Source organism: Maylandia zebra, linkage group LG2 (genome assembly GCF_041146795.1).
Source record: "Maylandia zebra isolate NMK-2024a linkage group LG2, Mzebra_GT3a, whole genome shotgun sequence".
NCBI lineage: Eukaryota > Metazoa > Chordata > Actinopteri > Cichliformes > Cichlidae > Maylandia > Maylandia zebra.
In genome coordinates, this window is record NC_135168.1 from 41,937,511 (window position 1) to 41,950,492 (window position 12,982).

At 38.5% G+C, this 12,982-nt stretch overlaps 3 protein-coding genes across 4 annotated transcripts; 2 read left to right on the forward strand and 1 right to left on the reverse strand.

Moving 5' to 3' along the window:
* Positions 1-20: 20 nt before the first annotated feature.
* tmx2a (thioredoxin-related transmembrane protein 2a) lies at positions 21-5,198 on the reverse strand. Its single transcript, XM_004545482.4, has 8 exons — positions 4,882-5,198; positions 4,673-4,733; positions 4,061-4,174; positions 2,945-3,021; positions 2,486-2,592; positions 930-995; positions 691-820; positions 21-587 (listed from the first exon to the last, which is right to left on the reverse strand). Exons 1-8 carry the CDS (start codon positions 5,068-5,070, stop codon positions 408-410), a joined length of 924 nt encoding a protein of 307 aa, XP_004545539.1. The 5' UTR covers positions 5,071-5,198; the 3' UTR covers positions 21-407.
* pmf1 (polyamine modulated factor 1) lies at positions 5,171-8,393 on the forward strand. The gene is made up of 5 exons (XM_004545481.5): positions 5,171-5,462; positions 6,580-6,685; positions 7,044-7,144; positions 7,489-7,684; positions 8,227-8,393. The coding sequence occupies exons 1-5, from the start codon at positions 5,251-5,253 to the stop codon at positions 8,290-8,292; spliced, it is 681 nt and encodes a 226-aa protein (XP_004545538.1). The 5' UTR covers positions 5,171-5,250; the 3' UTR covers positions 8,293-8,393.
* A 67-nt stretch (positions 8,394-8,460) lies between these two features.
* Positions 8,461-12,975, forward strand: med19a (mediator complex subunit 19a). Of its 2 annotated transcripts, none has more exons than XM_076874348.1 (6): positions 8,461-8,821; positions 9,205-9,327; positions 10,581-10,714; positions 10,872-10,968; positions 11,062-11,156; positions 12,612-12,975. In XM_076874348.1, exons 1-6 carry the CDS (start codon positions 8,599-8,601, stop codon positions 12,675-12,677), a joined length of 738 nt encoding a protein of 245 aa, XP_076730463.1. In that variant the 5' UTR covers positions 8,461-8,598; the 3' UTR covers positions 12,678-12,975. The 2 variants fall into 2 exon arrangements, with proteins under 2 accessions (XP_076730463.1, XP_004545542.2); XM_004545485.6 differs by having other exon boundaries at positions 8,464-8,815.
* The last annotated feature ends 7 nt before the right edge of the window (positions 12,976-12,982 follow it).

The following is a 12,982-nucleotide window of genomic DNA, read 5'->3' on the forward strand; positions in this document are numbered from 1 at the left end:
ATCATTGCACGCAGTCTTACTTTGTTTCACCTCAAGGTTTTACTTTGGCTTTTCTGACACAAAAGTACACAAACCAGTCAATAAATACAGGCAGCAAAAGAACCAATGACACGTTGACAAAAGTGGAAAAAAAATTAGCAAAAATCTTTTTTTGTTCGTCAATAACTTAGTGTAATAAAATGCTCCGAAATCGCTGCTGCTTCAATCTGCATCACACACAGATCGTTTAAATAAGATCAGCGGTTATGGGTATTTCCCCACAATAAAGACTTACAGTGTAGAGACTATTTCTTGTGGTAGTGGAGCCTGTTTTCTTCCCTTAAACTAAAAATATTTGGCTGTTACAATAAGGAAAGTAACAGAAATGTTAAGAGCAAAGCAAAGACTTGATGCAGCCCCTCTCCTCTTCACTGGTCTTTCTTGCTCTCTTTTGGCTGCTCCATATTGTCGGTGTCAGGAGGAAGCTCCTCGCCACCCTCTTGTGGCTGAGAGCCATTCTGCTCCTCTTCCTTCGAACCATGGCTTTTGTTCAGCTTCTTGGATTTCTGGAAGAGCTCGTTGAGGTTAAACTCTCGGATGATGTTCTCCTGTGGGTGATATAAAATGTATTTATACTGTCTGCATGTGTAAGCAAGCAGCATCTACTCAGGTCTTATTTCATGTGTTTTCTTACAATCTGAATAGACGTACCTCGTTCATGGTCCAAGATACAGCTCTACCTTTGCTGTCCACCATTGGACGCCTCATAACTTCCCGTCCTCCTTGAAAAAGCAGAACTGAAGGTAGCTGCTTAGCCAGAGGAGAAGTACTAACCCTGTACCTGTTCAGAAAGACAGTTAATACCAGTCAATAGAATTCTAGAAAGAATCGAGCAATACTGGATAATTAAAGACCATTTATTAAAGGCAAAAAAGCCCCCCAAAACTGACTTCTTTGAAACCTCTTCATAGCGACCAATGTCTATCTTCCCAAAGCGGAGTCCAGCACAGTTGTAGCTGCAGAATATAAAGGACGACACATGAGACATTTGAGACAAATATACAGCTGTTTCTCTAACATGAAGTAAATTACATTATCTTGCATTTGAAGTGACTCTACAACAGGGACACCAGCAACAATCAGGCATAATGTATCTGCAAGGGTATTGTTTCAAAATGTTAACTAACATCTTGGATCTTTTTTTTTTTTTTACTTAGTGTCATTTCTGTTTTCAAATAAGAAACCCTGACTGAGATTAAATATCATCTAGACTCTTCTTCTTTTCTATATCAGCACATAATTAAAAAATAATTTGGTCCTTAGCAAGTCTTAAAATTTAGGTAAATGTTACCTCATATGAACAATACCACATGACGTGTTTTACTGTGTCATTAACAAAAATGCAGAAGCAGTGTGTGATAAACTAAGCACATCCTTACAGCTTCCATAAGAAATTAAGAGGGTAAGTAGCAGTTGGGTAGCAGATCCATAAAAACAGATGTTTTGGCAGCTTTTCTGGTCCGAAGCGTTCAGGTGCGTATCAACACACACCTGTCTTTCCTGCTAAGGAAAGTCTTCACTCAGGGGCTGCTGCTTAGGACTGAACATGCAGTTTGCCCTTCGTGCCTCCCTCTTTGAACTTTTTGTTAAACCCTGTTCATAGTGTTGAACTTTGCTTGTTAACCTTGGTATATGGGTGAACTTAGTTTGATTGGAGTTTTGTGATGCGAATTTGCCTTAGTTAAACCTTAACTTTTACCCTCGTCTGTGTTATCGTATTATATGTTAACTGGTTGCACAGTGGCCTGCAGAATGCAGCCCTGTCGGTTTTCAGTTTGAATTTCTGCAATTAAACCTTTTCTTCATTTAGTTTCCTGTGTATGTATGCTTATGTATGTTATTCCTCCCTGTCCCCTAGCAGTGGGGGTCGTAACAGGCCATAACATGCATCGCCATGTCTGGAGACACCCAAACAAAGCTTATAAGCCACAAACACCTCAAAGCAACTGTCAAGCACGGTAGTGGAGTGCTGATGATTTGGGCTTGTTTTGCAGCCACAGGACTTGGATACTCCACTGAGTGGACCATGAACTCTTCCACATGTATACCCATCTCTCCAAAAAACTAAACTTGGTCAAAAAAAGGGTCTTGTAGCGGGACAATGATCCCAAGCACAGCAGCAAATCTACAACAGAATGACTGCAAAGTGTTCAAAGTGTTCCGATGGCCCAGTCGAATCCAGACCTCAATGCTGTGCATAACTGCCTCACTGCAAACCTCAATGAACTGAAGCAATGCTGTGAAGAACAGTTGTCCAAGCAAAATTCCTGCACAATTTTTATTAAGTATTTAATGACATGGTGTATTATGACACGTGTCTATCTGAAACTGTATTCAAATCATTTTAAACTTGGTAGGAACCAGGTGATTTAAAAAAAATTATGTTCTGAAATATTTAACCTTAGAAAACCTGAATGCGACTGAAGTAAAGAGTGTGATTTCTTACTTGAGAGAAAGGTTTGCAAAGATGGGAGCAAACGACTGACAATCAGAGGACCAGTTGGCGTAGAATTCAACGAGCCATGTGACACGACTGTCCCGCTGCAGCTCCTCCTAATGAGTGAAGAACACAAAGTTACACTCAAACCAACCCACCCCTCTGAGCAGGGCATGATCAGTTAGAGAGTTCACTTTTTTTTGGTATTTTAGTTTAGGAATTTTTAAATGTCAGACATACAATTAATATAATATCATATAACTGGATTTCAGTGTTTGATGGAAACTGCTCTAATTTCAAACAAAATGATTAATAGACTCAATCACTCCATGAACTTTCAAATAAAATAACACTCCCAACTGATGTAACTGTAAGTAATTCCCACCTCTTTTGTTTTTATCTATCATTACAAAGACCAGTGGCACTACTATACATGCAAATGGTCAGCTGATATTAGACAGGACTCACGTCGATGGTCTTGTCACTGAAGTACTTGATGTACTCTGGGCCCATGTAGAGAGGTGGCTGACAGGTCATGACAAATGCTGCAGAAAATACACAGATAAACAGACTGATGAGCTTAAAAAGGATAAAAACAATGTACATTTTACAGTTTATCCAGTGGTAGTCTCTGTTCACCTATGATACTTTGGTAAAAAACATTTTTATTTGTGTTTTTTCTTATTTAAGTTTTCTCATTTTATGTTTCCTTTCTTAAATTCTGCCATCTTGTCCTATATTTTTATGTAATTTGATTATTTTAGGTGTACACTTTGGTCAACAGCTGTTTTTAAATGTGCTATAAAGATAAATTTGACTTTGAATGAATTCTTCTTTTGTTGGGGGGTGGGGGGTTGTAAAGGACACCGTTTTTATAAATTACACAATGGCACCACCTGTAGGCCAGTTAATAAAAAGTTCTGATTGCAGAAAGCTCAGAGAAGTTTCTAAACAGGGCTCAGATTGCTGCTTTACCAGGAGAACACTTCACAGAGAAGATGTGAAGCTTTTTCTTAAAATAAATACATAAATCTTTGCCAGATGAAAAATTCAGGACTTCAGAGTAAAAATACTCATTGCACCTCACCTGCATTGGAAAATAATCTAAATATATACAAGAAAACTGGTGATGTCACTTTTCTGTACAGTGATAACACCGACTTCCCACTGGATGGTATTCAGATGAAGAAAAATTTGTCAAAAGTGTGAGGACTTTTATCAGTGGAATGAGCTTCAAGTACATTAGATTAATGATCATTTTTTACAGCAGTAACAGAAATGGGAACTAATTGCTGTTGCACATTATGTCTCAGAAACACTGGCTCAAGGAGAAACCCCTTGATGAGCTTTAGATATCAGTACAAGGTGAATACAGAGGGCTGATTAATTTGGCATGTCAAAACAAAACAAAAGACCACTCCTATTCTCATTAACATATCTCTTTAACTAATGAATGAGTGCAGCATCACTGCCTTAAGACTGGGGATGGTTAATGCAGTAGAGTTGTGCTTTTCTAATTAAGAACCACTGGTAGACACAGTTTACACTACACAATTTTAAAGGTGGTTGTGACAGACCACTGACCGAGGCACAGTGCAAGGTAGAGGATGCCAAACCGAATGTCCATCCTGAAGAAGAGGATACAGTTGGCCACTTTGCTGAACATTAACAAGTTCCCAATGTGCTGCTCCACTGTGACTGAGGAAACAAAGAGCAGGGAACAATGAATGAACAGCAGAGGAACACCTTCATACTGTTGACCTTGCAGTGTGTAAGTGAACCCCTCCCACTCCCTTAATGTTTACACAACAAACCCAAAGTTTACAGTGAATCACTTTACAGATGTGTGTTCTCAGTAGAGTGGGGGTTCCTCTCAAATGGCTTATCAGATCAAGGAGTGGAAACAGTTAAACATCAGACTGTGTGGTTAAAGATTAACAGCAGCATGTAATAAAGACACAAACAAAGCGACCTTCCTGACTTTATCTAAAAAGTTAAGGTCAACAAATAAATCACAACATATCCCGGTGCTTCCTATGATTCGCTGAGTGGTTTGGATCATTGGCCACATGGTTGATTGGGCCACTTTTTGTGATGTGACAGTTTATAGTGTAAACACACTTTCATCAGTAGGTTTACACATAAGACAGTGTGTGTGTGTGTGGGGGGGGGGGGGGGGGGGGGTAGACTACTCACTAGCTCTCCTGTTCTTCATCATCACTATTGCACTGAGAAACATGAGGATCTCCAGCTCTCTCTGTAAAACAAAAGGAGCAAAATCATTAAAACAAACAAACAACAACTTTGTGTCAAGTTTATTTACTACTTCTATTTATTTCATATTTCAGAGGCTTAATTAGCCCCACCAAAGGTAACCGCAGCTCCCCCACCACCACTATGCTCACCCAGTCAAAGTCACAGGAGTTGCCGTCCTCGCGCTGGGTCACCAGGTGCTCGCAAAGACCTGGAGTCTTTCGCACCACCACGAAGGAGATGGTCAAGAGGAAGGACGTGATATAGTACGGCTTGAGCAGCCATTTGTAAATCTGAGGTAAGTGATACAAGAAAGCGCAGAGTCCCGTGAGTAAACCCATGCTGACGGAGAAGACGAACCACCGCGACAGAGTGTTGGAGGAGAAATGACAGCTGGAGCTGTTGAGCTACGGTGTTACAGTGCGCATGTGCCAAATGGGGGCGGCGGCGTCGTTTCTGGGTCCGGCGGCTCGCCGTAGATTTGGCGGGCGCTGCAAAACATAAACAGAGGCAGCTGAAAAATGGAGGAAAGTAAGTCAGCAACAGAAGTGCACAGTGCAGTTAAAACTGGTGCGGAAGATTCAGCTGAAAGCCAGGCTAATGAAGCGACAGGAGAAGCTTCCTCACAGATGCCGAATAAACCGACAGCGGAGGCGGAGGCTCGGTACAAGAGGATGAAGCTTTTTGACAAAGTCATGCAGAAGAGCCTGAACAGGTTTATCGAAGATGTCAGGTAACGTGTTGGGTGTTGTGTTTATTACCTTGTTTTTACGGTGAACTACACGTATGTCATGATATTACCTCTGCACGAAGGATATAAACAGGGGTGAGAGCTGGTTTGAACGTTTCTCATCAAATAGTTACAAAGGTGGTGGTCATTAAATAAACAGTAAACCAAGTGTGAAGATCTCATTATTAGAACACATACAGTCTTAATTTATCTCAAGTGAGCCAATAAAACTCCAGTATAATAACCTAGAATACCCCAAGAGTATATATAAGATATTTCCTCAATCTAGCCCTAAATTTAGGGGACTCATTGTGTCACAACACCGAAGCATTAAAAACAACATAAAACTTAATAGCTTAAAAACCCTGGAATAGCGAGATTAATTTTAAAAAGTAATACAATAAGGGACTTAAAAAGTAAAACTAACAACTAAGTGTGTTAAAAGCTTCATATTTAATGAACCTCAGCTTTAAAAAAACATTCGATGAACAGCTTACTTGCAGTTTGTGTAGTCTGTTGTCGTTTCTGGGGTAAAACAGAGGGAAGCTTGTTGGGAATTGTGCAAAATCATAGGGTTATCATTATTATTATTATTTTTAACAAATAAATAAAAATAAGGGATGGAGGTTGGGCTGTTTAAGAGCCCTAGCATTTTTTTTTCATTTTACATTCTTTGTTATCTAGAAGACTACTTATGATCACTTATGATAAATATTGGACTTGAATTTGACATATTTCTTTTTAAGAAGTGTATCTTTCCCATACAGATTTTTTGTCCTTGCACATGTGAGATAGTGAGATAAATTGACAAAGGAATGATCCTGTGGTGTTTGTTAGCAAGAAATCTATAATACGATTATTCAGAACTCTGGTTTGGACAAATCTAACACTTCAGACAGGCACTCTGTTATGATTATTTTTTAAATGTATATTATTTTACTTACAGATGAAAACCAAACAATTCCACTGCCCTCCTGTCCTCCAAAAAAGAAGGCCTATCCAAACGTACTTTTAACATAGCAGTAGTGTCTTATAATGTTAATGATCTACTTATTCCTTAGCTATCATTTTCAGGAAAGGTCATAGTTTACTTTACTTTGTTCACACTGTTCTCTCACAGTTTTAACAGATTCGCCAGCATGTTTCGTCCACTGTACAGTAAGAACCCTCAGAGAATGGAGAGCATTCACAAGCAGTTCATAGAGGAGCTGCGGAGCACCATACAGGTCTGTAGCATTTTACATTAAAACCCTGTATTTAAAAACAAACAAATGGGAGGACTTCTGCCTCCTTTGCATTGTGTATTGCTTAGGCTGTATGTGTGGTACACCTTTTTTTTATACATTGTATATATGACATTTATTACATTTATGACATTTATTGTCAATTTCCTTGCTGATAGCAGTAAAATTAGTATTACAAATGCATTTTGTCATTCAACAGGACAAACCAAATAACTTTCCTGGGCAAAACCAACATTTGTATAGCTGTCCAAATACTCATTGTATGCCATATTCACTGATCTACTACTGGTCTTTATTTAAACTTGTTTACATAAAAGTTTGTGTTTTCCTTCTCATGAAGGAAGATATCAACAGACTGATTGAAGAAGGCCAGCTAGAGTTAAAACTGAATGAGCTGGACAAACTAGAGAGAGCCACCAAGGACAGTCCAGACCCTGCATGGTCAGTAAACCGCTTTGAAAACACTTGAACTTCTGAAATCTTGAGTATTTAATTATATATGCTTTGTGCATTTTCTTACCAAACTGCTGAAATTCTCTCTTTTCTTATTTTTTATCTAATTAAATAGTGAAACGTAACTAAGTGGAAATATTTTTTCATTAAATGTACTAACTGTATATTTAAGAATTTCATTTAGTCAGTGAATCAGATTGAAAAGGTAACTTTGCATCTTGTATTATAGTTATATTGCCTTCCTTTACTATACTGCATATCACCACTGTGTTATTTCAGCTTTTTAACAATCAAAGCATTTTAATCCCTCATCATCTCAAATGTTGTCTTAGGCGACCAAGCGGGGTCCCTGAGCAGGACTTTTGCAGCTTTTTGATGCCGTACTATCAAAAGCAGGAGGCCTACATGCGACGGGAGCTGAAAAAGATTCAAGCAGAGAATTCTGCTCTAGCACAGAAGGTTCAGGGTGGAAGAGAGAGCATCAGTCAGACTGAACACCGAATTTCTGCTGCTGTTGATGAGTGGAAGGTGAGAGAGAGAGAGAGAGAGAGAGAGAGAGAGAGTAGATAATTGGCAGAATAGATATGACTTGTCCATAATAAGATCCATGAAAAAACCATATTCAGCATGTATGGAAGTATAAACTGTGTCATTTTGATTTTTATATACAAAATATTCTTTGTACAGTATATTTATTTTGATGATCACATACAGTCTTTTTTTTAGCTGTTACATGTATATAGACCTTTTTTCTCATATTCTTACATTTGTGTGTATATACATCTTAGGTCCTTTTTTAAGATTTATTTGTTATATTATTATTAAAAGCGAGTCAATGCACTGAAAATGCATTCTAATGCGCACTAACTGATGATCTGAATAACAATAAAGTAGCTATTCTATTGTATTCTATGTTTCTATCATTCCTAATGAGGATGTTCAGTATATTTAGTCTCAGTGTAGCTTTAATGGTTTTATTTGGTAACTTGTTATAGAACTTTTCTACTTGTAACATAAATAAATTGAGTACTAATAGTTTTGTTATGTGTGTTCTTATCTCTCATTTTTAGGTATCAGTGACAGAGTTTGAAAGGCTGGCGTCATCTCTTTGCCCCGCTGATGTTTTTGATGTGTGATTTTCCAAATTACACAATATGTCCACTAACTTAATTGTACATAATGAGTTTGTTTGCTGTGCCTGTTTGTTTGAAAATAAACACGACGTTTTGGAAATTGTTAGTGATTATAGTCCTGTTTACACCGACAGTTACGGTACAGTGCGTGTTTGTTGCCTGCATTACGGTAAGTGGCCATGAAAAGAAGTGAGGAGCAGAGCGCTTGACACTCGAATTCACGGAGAACAGCTTCCTCGCAGATAGCAGGCCATAAGCTTGAAGAGCCCGGCATTTTCTTTCCATATAAATGTATTATTCAAGGTAGATATGACGGAAATGTTTTCAACTCTTTTCGGGTCAAATGAAGCTCAGGGACCACCTGGTTCGTCTCTGGGTTTTGGACCGGGGAAGCCTCCACCGCCAATGCCGCAAAACCAAGTTGCCATGGCGGGTCAGATACCACCGCAGCTCGGGGATGAAGGGCCTGCTCTACGGAAGCCTGGAGCTATGAATGAACCTTTCTATTTACTGCGGGAGCTGCCTGGTACTGGTGAATTCTTGTAACTGTTGGGTGCTTCGTGTTTAATTTGTCCTTTATTTTTAAACTTTAGCCGAAATCTAAAGCTGCTTAAATAGTTTGTAAACAATACTAGCTCACGTAGGTTGACTAGCTGGTTGTGGGCTAACATTGAGTTAGCTGATTGTAGTTAGTAGCGATGTGTTTTTCAGTGAAGCGTTTATATTCAGTGGGTAACACAAATGCTGTAGATTTAACACCTTTTTGTGGCTTAAAAATATGTTGTGTAACTACGGTTATTATGGGAATGAACATCCCTGAAGTAGCCCAGGTTCCCTTTGGAAATGGCCATCTATTTCACAAACATTTATGTACAGATTGGTTACAAATGATATGAATTTGGTGTGTGTGCTTAGTGGGGAACGAGTTAACGGGAAACACCAACCTCATCACGCACTACAACCTGGAGCATGCTTACAATAAGTTCTGCGGGAAGAAGGTGAAGGAGAAGCTCAGCAACTTTCTGCCAGAGTTACCAGGTGGGTGCTACAGTCACAGATGTGGTCAGATAACTGTTTAGTAACAATCTTATAATGATCAGTGTTGGACAGTAGCCGTAAAGCTTTACTTTGATAGCTGTGAAATGCAATATTATAAAAATATTTTAAAACCTGGGTTCTCACTGTCCGTTGGATACCGCTGACTGAGAAAAAGTCTTTAAACTGAGTTTTACTAAAGGACACATTGACAACTGAGAGTTATCAGAACTTGTTCGTATGAGCAACCACTTGGAGAAAGTGGGAAAGGATAACTCCCTTTTAAGTGGACTGACACAAGTGTCAGTGTCAGTTATACAAGTAGTCTATCCTCCACACCAGCCTGTTTCACAAGTTCTGATATCTTAATTGTTTGTCATTTTGGGTCATTTAATAATGCCAAATTAGTTCTGAAATAATAAATTCTAAGTGTAGGTGTCATTCATGGGCCTGAAGATCCCAATTATATTATTGTGTGTTTTGGTTATCTAGTTTTAAGTGTACTATACAGGCCACCTTTTGTTATGAAACTGGCTGCAAAATAAACTCATATTGGAAAAACACTTTGTAGTTTATCTTCAGCCATTTCTTCTGCTACGGCACAGGACATAAACAATGTGATGTGATAGTAAAGATGATTGTAATACTCCAATCACATCTCTTGTTTTGGATCTTTATGAGTACTCAGATAATGGAGCTGTTAAACCATGATCCACAACTAGTTAATACAGATATAACATATTAGTGGGAATCAGTGGGAATTTTATGCGAAGCTACATCATAACTGCAAACTTCTCTTAAAACGTTATGACATAACCTGACATGCACCTCCCATAGAAATTTAACTACATGTCAGGTCGAAGCAGTCCGAAACTATTGTGATTCTGAAACTATTGTGATTCGTCCTGTGCATTTCCAGCTACTTTTCTGCTGCACAATTTATCAGTAAGAGAATCATCATATCGATATAAGGAATAATAATCATAACATCAGTAGAAGGACTCACAAATGTCAGCAAATTCCTGGAGGGATATTGTTGAAACTATCAGAATGGAGTGAATCTACAAAAAAGTGGAAAAACTAGAGGGGTGCATGTGAAAAAAGAACTAATCGCACCAAAGAGTGGGTGGGGACCCAGGGGGGAAAAAGTTGCAGCAGTTTATTTGTTTCTTTCTCTTTTGATTTGAATATTTAATTAAATTTACCTGTGAGCACAGCTGAGCACTTATGCTTTGACCTTTTCTGCTTCTCTGCAGGTATGATTGACTGTCCGGGCACACAGGACGGCAGCTCATTACGCTCTCTGATTGATAAGCCTCCAGTGTGTGGAAACTCCTTCAGCCCACTGACTGGCGCTCTGCTAACAGGCTTCAGACTACACACAGGACCGGTACATACTACAAAATACAATGCAGTATAAAGTTCACGCAGACATTTTCAACGTCCTGACTGACACTGATTATTCAAATTTAACTGACATTTAAATGATCTTAATTCTCATATTTGCATATTAAGTACGCAACTAATTTTTCATCACATCTTTGCAGCTCCCAGAACAGTACAGACTGATGCACATACAGCCTCCAAAGAAGAAGAGCAAGCACAAGCACAAACACCATCGACCGCAGGATCCATTACCACAAGGTATGATATAAGTTTATCCACATGCATGTCTGCAAAAAGGTACAAATATTATCATTTCAATAACCTTTCTTATTTTGATGTTTGATGTCACAGAAACGCCGTCAGACTCTGATCCCAAGAAAAAGAAGAAAAAGAGAGATGATGATCCCGATCGCAAGAAAAAGAAGAAAGACAAGAAAAAGAAGAAGGTAAGATCATTTGTCAAACTTTACCTGAACTAGTTAGACGGATCTCATTATTATAGTAAATTCAAGTTTATTTTAATTTCTGTATTTAATTTCTTTTATTTTTTTAAAGGCTACTTTTGTCTGATCTCTTATTAACAAGGGATCGACACTTCAAGTAGCTCCTCGTATTTGAGTCGGCAGATATATTTATTTATTTATTTTTAAACCAAAAACCCTTCCTCACACAAAAACAAAGGGATGTGTGTCTCTTATCAAAAGTGAGGATCTTTCACTTTTTAGGCAAATACGTAAACCGTTACATGTTTGCAAATGCATCATTTGATCTTAATTCAGTGGAAAACACCAAATGTGCAAAAAGTCGAGGGATCTGAATGCTTTAACTACATGACCATGATGATACCTGTATGTACACTGCTCAACCAAAAGAAAAAATTGAAATCGCACTATTTTAAAATTTTATTTAACTGGAGCTTTAATGACTAAATTAACTTCCAGAGTTGCGCAGGCTTTTCACCAATGCAGTGGTGGCCAATCCAAGTGTAGAAACGATTTCTCATACACAGTTTGAGCCCATTGAATCCTGGCATTTTCATCTTGGAACAAGAGCCTCCCATCAAAAAATTAATTGGTGGAAAATCCAGTCATTAAGTATATCCAGGTTTTTGGCTGACTTTTTTTTTTTTTTTTTTAGAAACTTAAAGTTGCTACATAACATTTGTCAACCTGACCAACTGAACCAACCCCAGATCATAACACTGTCCCCACAGGATTGTGCATTAGGCACCAGGCGTGATTTATGCATCACTTCATCTGCCTCTCTTCTTACACCTGTAAGATGTGCCCATCACTCTGGAACAGATTAAATTTCGGCTCATCACACCACATCACCTTTTTTTCCCACTCCTTCAGATTTTGGTCTTTATTCCTTCCTAGCAAGTTATTTTCTTTCCAGTTAACCTCACCAATAAGTGATTTTCTTAAGGCTACACAGCTGTTTAGCCCCATTCCCTTGAGTTCTCTTAAAAATTGTGCATGTGGAAATGTTCTTAGGTTAAATAAAAAACATAACCATGACTTCTACTGCTGATTTTTGTTTATTAGATTTCATCAAACATTGTGAGTAATCCCTGATCGAAATAATTAAGCTTTTTTGCAATAAAGCATTGACAAGTTCTTAATCTCCTCTGCTTTAACCTGCTAAAACAGTTAACATTAAACAATATTCTGCAAAAACCAGATCCATATTTTCTCCACAGTTTTAGTCCTTTCTGAGACACCAAATCTCTAAACAAGGTCTTTAATTGTGTGTGTGAACCTCAATAATTTTAAAACCATCTGGGGTCCCACTGCAGATGTAGCCTCTCTAAACTCCTGCTTCATGTCACTCAGCAGCAGTGAAGACCACACCTGTATTCATCCTATAAGTGTGACAACTCTGTTTCTGCCCCCCCACAGAACCGCCACAGTCCAGACCACCCCGGCCTCGCTGGATCACAACCCAACAGCAACAGCCTCAGATAGACAGCCCACTGTGTGCATGCCTGTGTTTGAATGCGTGACTTTTGTAAGAGGATGTGTGTGTATTTTACAAGTAATTGTATTATTAAGAGTATGTTTAAAGAGAGAAATAAATGTATGGTGTGCGAAAGAGTGAGCTGTGACAGGATGTGATGGAAAGATTGATTTCAGTACAGTGTAAAAGGCAGATAAGCTGTGTGGTGCTGTGGATGACAACGTGTGTGTGTGTCTCTCTCTCTCTTTAAAAATGTTGTAATATCTTTTGACCGTAATGCCAAAATTAAATAAACTTTGGTTACTATCTTGTG